The sequence below is a fragment of the Oncorhynchus mykiss genome, chromosome 26 (genome assembly GCF_013265735.2).
Source record: "Oncorhynchus mykiss isolate Arlee chromosome 26, USDA_OmykA_1.1, whole genome shotgun sequence".
NCBI classification, from domain to species: Eukaryota; Metazoa; Chordata; class Actinopteri; order Salmoniformes; family Salmonidae; genus Oncorhynchus; species Oncorhynchus mykiss.
In genome coordinates, this window is record NC_048590.1 from 11,285,402 (window position 1) to 11,303,840 (window position 18,439).

The 18,439-nt window shown below is 41.4% G+C and overlaps 1 protein-coding gene across 4 annotated transcripts in view; it reads right to left on the reverse strand.

The window, feature by feature from the left end:
- mocs1 (molybdenum cofactor synthesis 1) overlaps positions 1-16,016 on the reverse strand; it is a 49,583-nt gene extending 33,567 nt beyond the window's left edge. For all 4 annotated transcript variants that reach the window (XR_002470937.2, XM_021585665.2, XM_021585667.2 and 1 more), the window contains exons 1-3: positions 15,575-16,016; positions 10,706-10,841; positions 5,866-6,033 (exon numbers count right to left, since the gene is read on the reverse strand). Coding sequence is in view for 3 of the 4 variants with exons in the window: in XM_021585665.2 (XP_021441340.1) it covers positions 5,866-6,033; positions 10,706-10,841; positions 15,575-15,793 (523 nt within the window). In the remaining variant the exon portion in view is untranslated. The remainder of the gene's footprint in view (positions 1-5,865; positions 6,034-10,705; positions 10,842-15,574) is intronic.
- Between the last annotated feature and the right edge of the window lie 2,423 nt (positions 16,017-18,439).

Sequence of the window (18,439 nt, forward strand, 5' to 3'; positions counted from 1 at the left end):
TAGGCCGTCATTGAAAATAAGAATTTGTTCTTAACTGACTTGCCTAGTTAAATAAATGATAGTTTCCTGATTCGACCATATTAATGACCTAAGGCTCGTATTTCTGTGTGTTATGTTATAACTAAGTCTATGATTTGATAGAGCAGTCTGACTGAGCGATGGTAGGCACCAGCAGGCTCGTAAGCATTAATTCAAACAGCACTTTTGTGTGTTTTGCCAGCAGCTCTTCCCTGTGCTCCAAGCACAGCCCTGTATATAACTTCAAGCCCATCAACTCCCGAGATTAGGCTGGTGTAACCGGTGTGAAATGGCTAGCTAGTTAGCGGGGTACGCGCTAATAGCGTTTCAAACGTCACTCGCTCTGAGACTTGGAGTAGTTATTCCCCTTGCTCTGCATGGGTAACGCTGCTTCGAGGGTGGCTGTTGTCGATGTGTTCCTGGTTTGAGGCCAGGTAGCGGCGAGGAGAGGGATGGAAGCTATACTGTTACAATGGCAATACTAAAGTGCCTATAAGAAATTCCAATAGTCAAAGGCATATGAAATGCTGTCAACAAATGGTATAGAGCGAAATAGTCCTATAATTCCTATAATAACTACACCTTAAAACTTCTAACCTGGGAATGTTGAAGACTCATGTTAAAAGGAACCACCAGCTTTCATATGTTTTCATGTTCTGAGCAAGGAACTTAAATGTTAGCTTTCTTACATGGCACATATTGCAATTTTACTTAATTCTCCAACACTTTGTTTTTTCATTATTTAAACCAAATTATTAAGTTAAAATAAGTGTTCATTCAGTATTGTTGTAATTGTCATTATTACAAATTAATAAAAATATATATATAATTTTTCTTTTAAATAAAAAAAACACGGTATCTGCTTTTTTTTGGTCCTCCAATAATTGGAATCTGCGTTGAAAGATCATTATCGGTCGACCTCTAATATGAATGATCATGATTTTGGAATGAGGTTCTGCAGCACCAATGTGTCGACGGAAACACCATACAACTGGCGACCGAACTCTGCGTGCATGCGCAATGGGACAAGGACATCCCGGCCAGCCAAACCCTCCCCTCACCCAGACGACGCTGGGTCAATTGTGTGCCGCCTCATTGGTCTCCCGGTAGCGGCTGGCTGCGACACAGACTGGGATCGAACCTGGGTCTGTAGAGATGCCTCAAGCACTGCGATGCAGTGCCTCAGACCGCTGCGCCACTCGGGAGGCCGTCAACACTTTTTATGCAGCACTATTACAAAACGTGCTTCTACTTCAACCCGCACTGCAGCTGCAATGAATGAGTAGTGTATCGATAGCCCTGATTTTTTTTCTTTTTAACATCTCGTCTAGTCTATTTTAACATTCAAGGATTATTTAACTTTCTCTGGTCACAGGAACAACATTAATTATTGCGTTTCAAACGGTGCGACTCAAGTTTCACCATCAGGTGGAAGACTGTGTCCCCTCTCTCTGGTCAGCCTCGCCGGAAAGGAAGAAGCGAGCAAGGACACAGATAGCAGCATAGGGTCTGCCACTCTCCCCTCCTACACAGACCAATTCCATGCTCAAAATCACTGGGAACTCTGACATCTCCGACTTCGTTTCGGTCAAGGGAAAAAAACAAGATCCGACTGGGAATATATTTTATTTGAACCGTCATCCAACTCAGACCATTTTCATACCTTAAGTTCACAGATGTCATAATTTCGACCCATGAGCATCAGATGCAGGTGCCTACCATAAGTCCAGTAAAACAAAAAAAAGTGAATTATTTGCAGACGATTTCAATTTATGCTCAGCTGTGCCTAGCTAATGGTACACCATCTCATCTATTTCATAATCAAAGAGCTAGTTTAATATAGTCTGAGGAGAACAATATCGGCAGGCATGGCCTTGCAAAAGTATTCATCCCCCTTTGCATTTTTCCTATTTTGTTGCAAAGACACCCGTTTTCTTTTTTTCCAAAATTTTTACCCCCTTCTTTCTCCCCAATTTCATGGTTTCCAATTATTAGTAGCTACTATCTTGTCTCATCGCTACAACTCCCGTACGGGCTCGGGAGAGACGAAGGTTGAAAGTCATGTGTCCTCCGATACCCAACCAAGCCGCACTGCTTCTTAACACAGCGTGCATCCAAACCGGGAAGCCAGCCGCACCAATGTGTCGGAGGAAACACCGTACACCTGGCAACCTTGGTTAGCGTGCACCCGGCCCGCCACCGGAGTCGCTGGTGCGCGATGAGACAAGGATATCCCTACCGGCCAATCCCTCACTAACCCGGACGACACTATGCCAATTGTGCGTCGCCCCACGGACCTCCCGGTCGCGGCCGGTTACAACAGAGCCTGGGCGCGAACCCAGAGTCTCTGGTGGCACTGAGACTGCGCCACCCGGGAGGCCACGACACCCGTTTTAATGTCCCATCTGAAAGACGGCACCCTACGCAGGGCAATGTCCCCAAATGTTATCACGTTTTGAAATTGTTTTTTGTCAAATCTCTCTTTGGGCTTCTTGCGATTAGCAGTCAATAAAAAATGTTTTTTTTTTAATTACGTTCCGACCCTCTGACCCTAGCCCTATATACATTATTATATGGTTTGAATCACAAATAAAGTGGCCAAATAACTTCTTAAAATGTCTGCTTTACAATGGGTGTAGAGACTAACTGGCATACATACACAGCACGTGTGTTTCAAGCTTGGGGAAGATCATTTTCACCATAAATTAACCTTTATAACAAAAGCATTACATGCATAATCGCATTTGTTGGTACTTGAGAATGGTGTTTTCCTGCTAATGGTACATTCGTGCTTATAGCCTACTGCCGTGTAGGCAGCTACTGCCTACTGCCGTGCACATTGCTCTGCTTATAATGTGATAAACTATTAGGCTATCAACATTTTAAGCTAGACGTTCTCATCCGTTGCGTCAGGGTCATTGCTTAAAACAGGTTTTTTTGATGCTAGTGATTGTATTAATCTGGGATCTAGCGCATCCAACAACTGTCAAGAATTATGTTTGGAATATTTATTCTCACACAGAATAGGTCAACTTCAGTACTATGGGGGAGAGTAGAATAACATAGGCTTTTGCTTTTGCTGTTTGTTAGGCCTACTCATCTTGTTGGCTGACAAAAAGTAAATGTGGACAGTACTTCCAATATCTTCAATTAGCACCTCAGAATTGGATAAGGACGTGAGCAGTTGCGTCCCTGATGTGTCTGTCTTCACTAGCAGCTTGTGAAGCGCATGGATTTTTTGAAGAGGATTATGGCCATACAAAGGGGATGTGGCTGGGAAATTTAAGGTATTATCAAGTGCTTGGCAAATGGTCAATGAGACTGATGAAGTCTACAGCCCACGTGAAAAACAAAGTAGAGCTCATGCCTTTCATGCAACTTTTTTCAAATCATCATTAGAGTTGCATCATGCAGCCTTAGAATGTATTAAAAAGCTAAACATATTGCCCAACATTTATAACGAAAGTTACATAAATAATCCTAAATTAAGCATATAGGAGTACCGGTTACTTTGTTAACTGCTCAACACAGAATAGCCGAATGTGCGCCCTCCCTTAAATCGTTTGGAGAAAGTATCCTTTATTTTTTATAGTTCAATTTTATTCTTCATACTATAAAATAATGCCACAGAATTCTAAGCAAATCTTGTCTGTTAAACTAACTAGTGTAGCCCACAGCCATATCAGGGCCTAACATAAGGACAACTCAGAGTATGCTATAATGTTCCTCTGAAATATACTACATTTTCTTGAAATCATGTTTGTTTCTTTAGACATGTCTAAAATAATGGATTAATTGTGATGGTGTAGACTATATTACATGGATTTAGACTTTTTTAAATGTAGATAATCCGAAGGTCTGCATCAGTGGTTTGTAGGCTATGCGTGGAAGCCAGGAGATGTTTGTTAATGTGTTTGTTAATGTGTTAATTAACGGTCAATTACCGTGAGACTGGCAGTTATTTGTTTGACAATCACCGGCAGACCAAATTTCATGACCATCACAGCTCTCTCAACCTCCACGTGGCGGGATATGTGTGGGCCAGAATCTCAGGAAGAAATCCATGAATGAATGAATGAATGAATATGGTGCTCCTGAGAAGGAGGATAGTCATGCTGACACAAGCGCTGTTGTTACAGCTGTTCTAGCATTCTAAATGCCCTTGGAAAAATGTCAGTTTGATGACACGTTGGAACTTTTCTGATGAAACCTGTTAATGTTATTCATTAACCTAATGCCTGATGTGTTTTAATTTGTTTGGTTAGTAAAAAACAGATTATTCTAAATATATCGAATGTCCTTATTAAATGGTTGCATACAATGAAACGCAATGTTTTGGGGTAAATATTTCAGGGATTTTGATTGTAGACTAATCTAGCTTATATGGAAAACGATGTCTCTTCAACCCTGTTACAGTATTCAACCCTGTCCCCCTCGTCTCAACAATCACATGACAATATTTAACTGAGCTCATTCTGACATGTTAAGGACAATCCCAATAAAGATTTATGTTACAATTCTGAATTGAAAGCATTTTACTGAAATGATAAGCCCGCTGACACAGAATGTGTCTATTCCAGGGTTTAATATAGCACAATTCTGAGATTGTAAATATAAAATGTATGTACAATAATTGAATTGGTTTGGGGGGACACATGAGCATTAGATACATTTTGATTTTATAACAAGTATCTTTTAGAATCATATTCAGACAACTTCCATATTGTCTGTGACGGGTTGAATATAAATGGTGTCCATACCAGACAAAAATTGACAATACTAAAAAGGGCTTTAATGCCAGAGGTGAGAAAATATGTTTTCTTAGGTTTAATATCTACCTAATGTTGTGGGGTGTTCAGAAAATGCATTTATTCTCGTAAAAAATATATTTATATTTGTTTTTACAAAATATTACCGCAGCCCAAGAATTTTAATTTAGATTTAGATAGAATCTTGATTAACCACATGACAATGATTTTCAGAAACGAAGACATTATAAATTAAATGAAAATGTTCCACAAAAATGTGTATATGAAAACCTTAACTGGCATGCAGATCGGTAGAAATTGTAAGATAAATCGGCATTCCACATAAGGTTGCCAACTTCTCCTTGTGGCAGAATCTGCAAAAGCCAGCAGGAGCGGTAGGAGGATGGTCGGGCCAGGTAGTTTTTTTTCTGCTGGTTATCATGATCTCTGGCTCCCTCGAGTCAATTGTGTCTTCTTTCATCAAAGCTCAATGCATATAGTTGATTTTATTAAAAACACGTCGTCAATATGTAAAAACACACGTTTTAAAAACGGACAACCTTTGTTCGACAAATATTTTTTTGAGTCAGGGAGAGCCCTAGACAACATCTCAATGCTTGAAAATCCTTATTTAACCTGTCATCTACACTGATTGAAGTATATTTAACAAGTGACATCAATAAGGGATCATAGCTTTCACCTGGTCAATATAAGTCATATATATGGTTTGTTTACAACTGAACATGGTGGTGTACAACATTTAATTGACTCCAGGATAAACTATTACAGTTTCTGAAACCATTCATAGGGACCCTTAGGTTGTGCACATTTTTGCTATAGCCCAGCACTAACACATTTGATAATTAGCTGATTAGGTTTGTAGAGCTGGGCTGGAACAATGTGCATACCCATTGGGTCCCCATGGGAATGAGCTGAGAATGCAGCATTATGATGTAAACTTTTAATAAATTTGATAAAAACTAGCATATTAAATCAGGCACATTAGCGAATCTGCTTTCTACCCAAATAAAAGGGGCCATTCGTTTTAGCCCGCCAGACACACTGAAAGGGCAGTTCACACAACCCACGCCCCACTCACTGATGATGTCCAGGACGTCTGGTCGGATGAGAGGTTCTCCCCCAGTGAGGCGGATCTTCTCCACACCCTCTCGTACAAACAGCTGGGCCACGGTCAGCACCTCGGAAGTAGACAGGAGCTGAGCGCGAGGGGTGAGCTTTACCCCCTCTTCTGGCATACAGTACTGACCTGCAGGGGGAGAGATTCAAGGGAGACATTTATTGGCACCTAAATAAATGGCAATACCTGATAACCCAAACCTCATCGCTAGTATCCCCCACTAGAGCTGCATCAATGTACAATCTAGCTTGGTAATTTTTTATTTTACCTTTATTTAACCAGGTAGGCAAGTTGAGAACAAGTTCTCATTTACAATTGCGACCTGGCCAAGATAAAGCAAAGCAGTTCGACACATACAACAACACAGAGTTACACATGGAGTAAAACAAACATACAGTCAATAATACAGTATAAACAAGTCTATATACGATGTGAGCAAATGAGGTGAGATAAGGGAGGTAAAGGCAAAAAGGCCATGGTGGCAAAGTAAATACAATATAGCAAGTAAAACACTGGAATGGTAGATTTGCAGTGGAAGAATGTGCAAAGTTGAAATAAAAATAATGGGGTGCAAAGGAGCAAAATAAATAAATAAATAAATACAGTAGGGAAAGAGGTAGTTGTTTGGGCTAAATTATAGGTGGGCTATGTACAGGTGCAGTCATCTGTGAGCTGCTCTGACAGTTGGTGCTTAAAGCTAGTGAGGGAGATAAGTGTTTCCAGTTTCAGAGATTTTTGTAGTTCGTTCCAGTCATTGGCAGCAGAGAACTGGAAGGAGAGGCGGCCAATGAAAGAATTGGTTTTGGGGGTGACCAGAGAGATATACCTGCTGGAGCGTGTGCTACAGGTGGGTGATACTATGGTGACCAGCGAGCTGAGATAAGGGGGACTTTACCTAGCAGGGTCTTGTAGATGACATGGAGCCAGTGGGTTTGGCGATGAGTATGAAGCGAGGGCCAGCCAACGAGAGCGTACAGGTCGCAATGGTGGGTAGTATATGGGGCTTTGGTGACAAAACGGATTGCACTGTGATAGACTGCATCCAATTTGTTGTGTAGGGTATTGGAGAATATTTGGTAAAATGACATCGCCGAAGTCGAGGATTGGTAGGATGGTCAGTTTTACAAGGGTATGTTTGGCAGCATGAGTGAAGGATGCTTTGCTGCGAAATAGGAAGCCAATTCTAGATTTAACTTTGGATTGGAGATGTTTTATGTGGGTCTGGAAGGAGAGTTTACAGTCTAACCAGACACCTAGGTATTTGTAGTTGTCCACGTATTCTAAGTCAGAGCCGTCCAGAGTAGTGATGTTGGACAGGCGGGCAGGTGCAGGCAGCGATCGGTTGAAGAGCATGCATTTAGTTTTACTTGTATTTAAGAGCAATTGGAGGCCACGGAAGGAGAGTTTTATGGCATTGAAGCTTGCATGGAGGGTTGTTAACACAGTGTCCAAAGAAGGGCCAGAAGTATACAGAATGGTGTCGTCTGCGTAGATCAGAGACTCACCAGCAGCAAGAGCAACATCATTGATGTATACAGAGAAGAGAGTCGGTCCAAGAATTTGGTCACGGAAATCAGAAAAGCAATCAAATTAAATAGTTTACCTTTGATGAGCTTCGGATGTTTTCACTCACGAGACTCCCAGTTAGCTAGCCAATGTTACTATTTTCCAAAAATATTATTTTTGTAGGCGAAATAGCTCTGTTTGTTCTTCACGTTTGGCTGAGAAATCGCCCGGAAATTGCAGTCACGAAAACAATATTTCCAAATTAGCTCAATAATATCGACAGAAACATGGCAAACGTTGTTTATAATCAATCCACAAGGTGTTTTTCAAATATCTATTTGATAATATATCCACCGGGACAATTCGTTTTCAGTAGGACCGATTGGAATAATGGCTACCTCTGTATTTTACGCGAGAATCATTCTGGGAGCATCAGGTGACCACTTACGCAATGTAGCCGCTTACGGGTATTCTTCAACATAAATGCGTAAAACTACGTCACAATGCTGTAGAAACCTTGGGGAATACGGAGAAAAAGTAATCTGGTTGATAGCCCATTCACTGCTCAATAGGGACGCATTGGAACGTAGTGCTTTCAAAACATGAGGCACTTCCGGATTGGATTTTTCTCAGGCTTTTGCCTGCAACATCAGTTCTGTTATACTCACAGACAATATTTTTACAGTTTTGGAAACTTTTGTGTTTTCTATCCTAAGCTGTCAATTATATGCATATTCTAGCATCTTGTCCTGACAAAATATCCCGTTTACTATGGGAACGTTATTTTTCCAAAAATGAAAATACTGCCCCCTAGTCACAAAAGGTTAACAGCTGTGAAGATGGATTATACAGTGCCTTGCGAAAGTATTCGGCCCCCTTGAACTTTGCGACCTTTTGCCACATTTCAGGCTTCAAACATAAAGATTTAAAACTGTATTTTTTTTGTGAAGAATCAACAACAAGTGGGACGACATTTATTGGATATTTCAAACTTTTTTAACAACTCAAAAACTGAAAAATTGGGCGTGCAAAATTATTCAGCCCCTTTACTTTCAGTGCAGCAAACTCTCTCCAGAAGTTCAGTGAGGATCTCTGAATGATTCAATGTTGACCTAAATGACTAATGATGATAAATACAATCCACCTTTGTGTAATCAAGTCTCCGTATAAATGCACCTGCACTGTGATAGTCTCAGAGGTCCGTTAAAAGCGCAGAGAGCATCATGAAGAACAAGGAACACACCAGGCAGGTCCGAGATACTGTTGTGAAGAAGTTTTGGATTTGGATACAAAAAGATTTGGATTTGGATACAAAAAGATTTCCCAAGCTTTAAACATCCCAAGGAGCACTGTGCAAGCGATTAATATTGAAATGGAAGGAGTATCAGACCACTGCAAATCTACCAAGACCTGGCCGTCCCTCTAAACTTTCAGCTCATACAAGGAGAAGACTGATCAGAGATGCAGCCAAGAGGCCCATGATCACTCTGGATGACCTGCAGAGAGCTACAGCTGAGGTGGGAGACTCTGTCCATAGGACAACAATCAGTCGTATATTGCACAAATCTGGCCTTTATGGAAGAGTGGCAAGAAGAAAGCCATTTCTTAAAGATATCCATAAAAAGTGTTGTTTAAAGTTTGCCACAAGCCACCTGGGAGACACACCAAACATGTGGAAGCAGGTACTCTGGTCAGATGAAAGCAAAATTGAACTTTTTGGCAACAATGCAGAACGTTATGTTTGGCGTAAAAGCAACACAGCTGAACACACCATCCCCACTGTCAAACATGGTGGTGGCAGCATCATGGTTTGGGCCTGCTTTTCTTCAGCAGGGACAGGGAAGATGGTTAAAATTGATAGGAAGATGGATGGAGCCAAATACAGGACCATTCTGGAAGAAAACCTGATGGAGTCTGCAAAAGACCTGAGACTGGGACGGAGATTTGTCTTCCAACAAGACAATGATCCAAAACATAAAGCAAAATCTACAATGGAATGGTTCAAAAATAAACATATCCAGGTGTTAGAATGGCCAAGTCAAAGTCCAGACCTGAATCCAATCGAGAATCTGTGGAAAGAACTGAAAACTGCTGTTCACAAATGCTCTCCATCCAACCTCACTGAGCTCGAGCTGTTTTGCAAGGAGGAATGGGAAAACATTTCAGTCTCTCGATGTGCAAAACTGATAGAGACATACCCCAAGCGACTTACAGCTGTAATCGCAGCAAAAGGTGGCGCTACAAAGTATTAACTTAAGGGGGCTGAATAATTTTGCACGCCCAATTTTTCAGTTTTTGATTTGTTAAAAAAAGTTTGAAATATCCAATAAATGTCGTTCCACTTCATGATTGTGTCCCACTTGTTGTTGATTCTTCACAAAAAAATTAAGTTTTAGATCTTTATGTTTGAAGCCTGAAATGTGGCAAAAGGTCGCAAAGTTCAAGGGGGCCGAATACTTTCGCAAGGCACTGTATGCTGTGAGGGCCTTACTGGGGGGGGGATCAATGACCCTCTTAGAAGCCATAACAATAAGGACAAGAGTAGCCATCCTACCATTACAGCTAACATAATCTCTGTTTCAGATCTGGAAGAGATGTTGATAAATCAATACAACACAGATTTCAAGGAGAAACATTTTAACATCAGTGGAAGACAAAAGGTTTATGAGCAAGATTCTGTCAAATTACAGGAGAGCCATTACAGCCTGAGGTTACATTTCAGGAAGGATGACATCACCTTAGCTGACAACTGTCATGTAACTGAACAAAATGAGAGTTATCAAATTAATAAGAAATGTATGTATGTGTGATTGCCACTAATCTTCTGTGAAGTGTGTGTACCCCCCTCTACAGGCTGAAGGGGCACACAGTTAAAAAGCCTACAGGCTCCAAGGCCCATTGGGTGTGACTGGAATGTCAGCCAGTCTTTTGACCATGCTTAAACATACCAGACCACGCTATGTGTTTCTTTAGTTTGAATATAAAGGAATTTGTTTTGTTTGATTTTTCTTTACATTTTTGTAACCTGAAGAACGACAAATTTATTGTTTTCAACTTGAATCAAACTCTGGACATAGGTTTTGTATGCATCAAGACTTACATTTCACCACCCTCCATTGTGGCTAAAGGATTATGATGGAAATTGTATTGGCACAATTATATTGGACAATTTAGCCACTATAGTGACAGATGAATCACACCATTAGGGAACATTTTCAGTTAAAGTGTTATATAAATTGTAAAAAACAAAACAATGATTGTATAGCCTTTAAGCAGTCTTCATCATGGTGCTTACAGCGAAGGTTACATTTCTCCGTCAGGGAAATGCGTAGGTAGCTGTGCTGTCTGCCAAAGTTGTCTGTCAGGAAGGCAGAGAAGGGTAGAACTTCCTCATTCAACCTTTGCCTCTGGCCCACTGGTACAGCCAGCTCCTGGAAATACACAACAAAGGACAAAATAAACAGTGAGCAACCATCTTATGAGGATTAATTACTTAACCCAGCATTTTCCGTGCTTCATGTCCAAATCTTAAAGTAGACTTCATTGAGCTTGACAATCATTTTTTAAATGCAAAAAATGCTAATATCAGGTATATTGACATTAATTGGATATGGGCCACAAATGCTAAAAATATGCTTTTTTTTTATCAACTGGGCAACTCAATTAAAAACAAATTCTTATATACAGTAGCTAATTTTCAATCCAATTGGCGACAGTTTTATGTGAATATTCAAAAATATGCACTCTCTCACCAGTGGTGTGTTGCCACCAAACTGACTTGATTTGGATAAAATCAGTACGTGATGACAGTGCACAAGAAATGTATTTTTCGTCAAGTTTTAACGTACCGAGTTCAACTCCACTCCACTGTTTTTGTGACAAAACTGTTGCGTAAAATAGCAAATGTGCCTACTCTGTGCTTAGCACGTGCGCTCTAGCCAAAAGCTTACAGAGACAGTGCAGATGGGCTAGTGAGCCTACATCAGGGATCAAACTAGATTCAGCAGATGCTCAGGAGGAAGGAACATGATTACAAATCATTTGTAGACTAAATTGATTGCAAGAAGCCCTTAGCAGATATAATATTTTACTAAAACAATCACTTCAAACCTTGCATGCATTTATATATTTAAAACAAGCATAAGTGTAGAGGTGTGTATGGAATAACAGGATTCAAGGCAATCTGGTAGACTTAGGTAAAACATAAAAGGCCTATGTTCTTTATGTGGAAGTAAAACAGCAAAGGTGCAGGAGTACATAGCAATAATAATATAAGCAATAATAACACCAAAATCAGACTACGGGTTTCAGGTATAGCATCTCTGGTGATTGTCTACGTTTTCGAGATGTGTGTCAATGAAAACCTAGATTGCATAATTGTAAAGGAAACTATTGCAACTCATAGCGATTCCCTGATCCACCTCTACGCAGACGACACCATTCTATATACTTCCGGCCCGTCCTTGGACACTGTGCTATCTAACCTTCAAACGAGCTTCAATGCCATACAGCACTCCTTCCGTGGCCTCCAACTGCTCTTAAACGCTAGTAAAACCAAATGCATGCTTTTCAACCGTTCGCTGCCTGCACCCGCACGCCTGACCAGCATCACCACCCTGGATGGTTCCGACCTTGAATATGTGGACATCTATAAGTACCTAGGTGTCTGGCTAGACTCTAAACTCTCCTTCCAGACCCATATCAAACATCTCCAATCGAAAATCAAATCAAGAGTCGGCTTTCTATTCCGCAACAAAGCCTCCTTCACTCACGCCGCCAAACTTACCCTAGTAAAACTGACTATCCTACCGATCCTCGACGTCATCTACAAAATTGCTTCCAACACTCTACTCAGCAAACTGGATGCAGTTTATCACAGTGCCATCCGTTTTGTCACTAAAGCACCTTATACCACCCACCACTGCGACTTGTATGCTCTAGTCGGCTGGCCCTCGCTACATATTCGTCGCCAGACCCACTGGCTCCAGGTCATCTACAAGTCCATGCTAGGTAAAGCTCCGCCTTATCTCAGTTCACTGGTTACGATGGCAACACCCATCCGTAGCACGCGCTCCAGCAGGTGTATCTCACTGATCATCCCTAAAGCCAACACCTCATTTGGCCGCCTTTCGTTCCAGTTCTCTGCTGCCTGTGACTGGAACGAATTGCAAAAATCGCTGAAGTTGGAGACTTTTATCTCCCTCACCAACTTCAAACATCTGCTATCCGAGCAGCTAACCGATCGCTGCAGCTGTACATAGTCTATTGGTAAATAGCCCACCCATTTTCACCTACCTCATCCCCATACTGTTTTTATTTATTTATTTTTATTTTTCTGCTCTTTTGCACACCAATCTCTACCTGTACATAACCATCTGATCATTTATCACTCCAGTGTTAATCTGCATAATTGTAATTATTTGCCTACCTTCTCATGCCTTTTGCACACAATGTATATATAGACTCCCCTTTTTTCTACTGTGTTATTGACTTGTTAATTGTTTACTCCATGTGTAACTCTGTGTTGTCTGTTCACACTGCTATGCCTTATCTTGGCCAGGTCGCAGTTGCAAATGAGAACTTGTTCTCAACTAGCCTACCTGGTTAAATAAAGGTGAAATAAAAAATAAAAATAAAAAAAATATCGAAAACTAGTCTAGAAATAGGCTATTCTTCAAAATATTGAAGGGTCATGCCATGTAATTTCAGTATGACATGAAACTCACCATCTCAGATGTTCTCAAATTGTTTCTGTTGTTAAAAACAGAGAAGATAAGCATTCCGGATCACTTCCCTTTTTCCACATTTTGTTACAACCTTAATAAAAAAAGTTTCCTCAATCTACACACAAAACCCCATAATGCCAAAGCAAAAACAGCTTTAGAAATGTTTGCTAATGTATTAAAAATAGACAAAAACTTGAAGTATTCAGACCTTGTTATGAGACCAAAAATTGAGCTCAGGTGTATCCCGCTTCCATTGATTATTCTTGAGATATTTCTAAAACTTAGAATCCACCTGTGGTAAATTCAATTGATTGGACATGATTTGGACAGGCACACACCCATCTATAAAGGTCCCACAGTTGGCAGTGCATGTCAGATCAAAAACCAAGCCATGGGGTCGAAGGAATTTTCCATTGAGCTCCAAGACAGGATTGTGTCGAGGCACAGATCTGGGGAAGGGTACAAAAAAATGTCTGCAGTATTGAAGGTCCCAAAGAACACAGTGGCCTCCATCATTCTTAAATGGATGAAGTTTGGAACCACCAAGACTCTTCCTAGAGCTGGCCGCCTGGCCAAACTGAGCAATCGGGGGAGAGGGGACTTGGTCAGGGAGGTGACCAAGAACCCGATGGTCATTCTGACAGAGCTCCAGAGTTTCTGTGGAGATTTGAGAACATTCCAGAAGGACAACCATCAGGCCTTCATGGTAGAGTGGCCAGACGGAAGCCACTCCTTAGTAAAAAGTACATGACAGCCCGTTGGAGTTTGCCAAAAGGCACCTACATGACTCTCAGACCATGAGAAACAAGATTCTAAGGTCTGCTGGAACCAAGATTGAACTATTTGGCCTGAATGCTAAGTGTCACGTCTGGAGGAAACTTAGCACCATCCCTACGGCGAAGCATGGTGGAGGCAGCATCATTCTGTGGGGATGTTTTATCAGCGTTTGGGGACACTTGTCAGGATCGAGACAAAGATGAACGGACCAAAGTATATTGAGATCCTTAATGAAAACCTGCTCCAGAGTGCTCAGGACCTCAGACTTGGGCAAAGGTTCACCTTCCAAAAGGACAATGACCGTAAGCACACAGCCAAGACAACACAGTAGCGGCTTCAGGGACAAGTCCTTGAGTGCCCCAGCCAGAGCCCGGACTTGAACCCGATCAAACATCTCTGGACAGACCTGACAATAGCTGTGCATAGACCCCCCCCCCCCCCCCCCCTCCCTCCACATACAACCTGAGAGCTTGAGAGGATCTGCAGAGAAGAATGGGAGAAACTCCCAAAATACAGCTGTGCCAGGCCTGTAGCATCATGCCCAAGAAGACTCCAGCCCAAGAAGACTCCAGGCTGTAATCGCTGAAGACTTATGTAAATGTATTATTTCCGTTTTCATAGATTAGCAAACATTTCTAAAAACCTGTTTTGCTTTGTCATTATCGGGTATTGTGTATAGATTGATAAAATGGGAAAAACAATTTAATAGATTAACAAAATTTGAATAAAGCTAAGGGGTCTGAATTGTTTCCAAATAAAATGTTTTGTCACATTTGCCAAATACAACAAGTGTAGACACTACCGTGAAATGCTTACTTACAAGCCCTTAACCAAACAATCAACAACAAAAAAATCAAGTTATAAAATAACAATAATGAGGCTATATACAGGGGGTACCGAATCAATGTGCGGGGGTACCTTAATTTAACTATGCAAGTCAGTTAAGAACAAATTATTTTTACAATCACAGCCTACAAGGTAACAGTGGCCTTGTTCAGGCGCAGAACGCCCGATTGTCAGCTCGGGGATTCGAGTCAATGCAAATAGGAATGCACTGTAGATATCGCTCAATTGGCAATATTTATTCTTCTTAGTCTTCTTAGTTATTATTCTATTAGTCTTCAACTAATGCAGCGTTTCCCAAACTCCATCCTCGGGACCCCAAGGGCTGCACATTTCGTTTTTCCCCTAACACCACACAGCTGATTCAAATTATCAAAACTTGATGATTATTTGAATCAGCTGTGTAGTGCTAGGGGAAAAAACAAAACATGCACCGAGTTTGGGAAACTGTTCTAAAGAGGAAAATAATATAATTACATGACTGAGTTAGGGTAATTTACGTTACTGATTACAATTTTGGACAGGTGACTAGTAGTCTGACTGTAACGGAATACATTTAGAAAGTAACCTACCAAACACTGCTTAGAACGTGTTTGGAACTGGCTTTTATGTCAAAGAGCACTGTGGTAGCCTCCACCAGGCAGCTATGGTTACATTCAAGTAAACCGAATTGCTTTAGGCGGAAAGGCTAACTTCGGCCGCCTGGAGATCTAGCCTACCGAGAGCGACCTCCCAGATAGCATATGAACATGTCATAAACCATGGCAACCCATAAACGCCACGGCGTTTATAAAATATTTATAGCTAGCCTTTCTTACCTGTGTCGTCCCAATTTTTGTTGCAGGGACAGCTGCACTTGAGTTTGCAAGAGATACGAGTTCAAGTTCATTTTCCTCTTGTGTTGCGCTGGAATACCACCGCAGCAACTTGGGTGTTGAGCTTGGTACAAATAGTTTCACGCGCTGCGTTGACAGGGCCTTGACATCGTAATGTCTGCCTACTATAAAGCGGCAGCACTTGCTACCATGAAAAGCCATGTTATAAATGTATATTAACTGTTGGAATATCTGTTTATCGTCCTAGAAGTGTCAAACAAAGAAAGTTAATAATATCGAAGCCTCACATAACGTCTACGGAGTTGCTGTAACCACATTCAAGGGGGAGTGGGCAGCTTCAGCCAATCGTCTAAATCCTCTACCCTCTGGGTAGTGTAGTTCTTCTTCTTCTATGGTATAATGGCGTTCGCAACACTTGGATGTGCATTCTGTCAGCCACTGTGCGGGTGGATAATAAAGATTCCAAAAGGAAATAATATGGGTAAAACGTTTTTTTAAATTTTTTAAATCATACAAACTATCAAAGAATGTATTAACTAAACAAAATCATCCTGCTTTTCTACAAAAAAAAGAAGATTGAGGTTGGGCATTTCAGAGTGAAATCTGCTGTACAGCCCTGATCCTTGACACCTCGACCTCTTTCACCCTCAAGGAAGTCCGGAGTTTGATCCCCACCACAGTTACAACATTTTCCATTCACATATTCTTCAACACCATACTTCTCCAGTCTGCAAATATTTGTTTGTCACACACAGGGCCGGGCCCTCCCATTAGGCAAGATAATGGCGGCACTTGAATTTGGGGCGACATTTTGACAATTGGCTTCCGCCCTCAGGCACCCCTGATCAGCTACTACACCTCCTGCTTCACTCCGGCAGCTGGGGTGGCACAGTGGTCTAAGGCCGAGTGGCGCAGCGGTCTAAGGCGCTGCATCTCAGGGCAACAGGTGTCATTACAGTCCCTGGTTCAAATCCAGGCTGTATCACATCTGGCCGTGATTGGGAGTCCTATAGAGTGGCGCATAATTGGCCCAGTGTCATCCAGGTTTGGCCTGAGTAGTTGATGCAGTTCCCACACCCATCCCAATCCTTATTCTCCTGAAGTTCGCTCCCACTTTCCTTGGTAGCTATGGTGATGTGTGTGTGATTTATATAGGATTATCTAATTGTGAAACATTAATAAAAATGAATCTGCCAATTCAATTAATGTATTTTTTTAATGTTTGTGTGTGATGAATACAATTAGTGATTAAGGCATTACCACCTAGCCACTACTAGTGGATATAATTTTAGCTAATGTAATGAGATTTGAAACAATTTGCTACCATGTCTAAGAGACAAAAACTATCAGGAAGTGAATATTTTCTTAAACTATGAGAAAATAGGCACAATCTCTAAACCAAAGAAATTCGCTGGTGAAATTCTTCAGCATGCAGCAATGTCTATCAGTCGGTGTGGAGAATGACAAGCCGAGAACGACGAGCCCCCGTTCGCTGATTCTAGCAGCAAAGACGGCAAACAAGAAGAGTCCGAGCCTTGCACATCGACCGATGATGACAGCTCTCTGGTCAACGCCAATCCTAGCCACACCTCCAAACAATGCCGGCGAAGACCCTACTATCTTAGACCCAGACTCAGATTCGTCAATCCCTGTCCCGGATGACAGTGGTGGTACTGCTACTAAATACGACTCCCAGACTAAAAACATAGAAGATCCCGGTGAGTGGCCAAAATATATGAATGGATCTTTACGTGATATGGTAGTCCAGGCTGGGCCACATCAGGATAAGGAGGGGAATTTCCCAAGAGATGAGGGGCAACGAAAGTTTTCTGTGGCCCACAAAAATAGGAGGATGGCAAACGGGGAGAGAGTGGAGACCAAGGCTTGTCTATTCCAAGCAAAACGATGCAGCCTTCTGTTTCCGCTGCAAAAGAAATTCACACAAATCTGCGCTGGTCAGGGAAGGACCCAGGGACTGGAAGAATCTGTGCCTCCTCCTCTGCTTGCATGAGAAATCGCATTACCACCTAGATAGTTTTCAGATGTGGAAGGAACTGGAGATCAGGCTGGTGTCCAAGCAAACTCAGATGATTTGATTTCAGGACCATGGACAGCTACCGAGCGAAAACATCGCTGACTGCAATGCAGCACCACAGCAGAGGAAAAAGAGGCCACCCTAGGTGGAGACAAAATAAATAAATGTTTCAATAATAAAACAATCACATTCGATATGTAAATAAACAACATTTGTTAAGGCTGGGTCATTGACATAAAGCTTATTTTACACTGCTCCAGCGAAACGAGGCCCACCATGCATTTACGAATGCATGGCAGTTGTTTCCAAAGCTCAAATGATCTTGCTCTGTTTTACAGTTCTACAGGAATATTCAAATATATGTTAAATATGTTATATAAAAGTGTTATTTTTATTGTAATAATTATAGGGTCGTGCCATGTGTGATAACAAGTGGGATATTATTAATAATAAAAAACGAGTTTTCCTACTATAGGTAGTAGGTTGCATAGTGATAGCAACATTGTAACTCTGCGATGCAGGGGTTAAGGTGACATTCCCTTCTGCCCGGTAAGGGACCTCCTATATGTGCACACGTGCACCAAACATTATTATGGGAATTAACATAGAATGACATGTATAATTGGAGCTTATTTCGTCCTCTTCCAAAAAAACAAGTGGTAAGCCTACCTGTTTGACAGACACAATTATCTTGTCCATAGATGTCAGTATAGCCAATAATGTCATATGCACTGATTAAATACCTCCGTATCTGGGAAGGGCTTGGTGTTTTTGACAAAAACTAGGGCTCGATTTGAGTGAGGTTATCACAT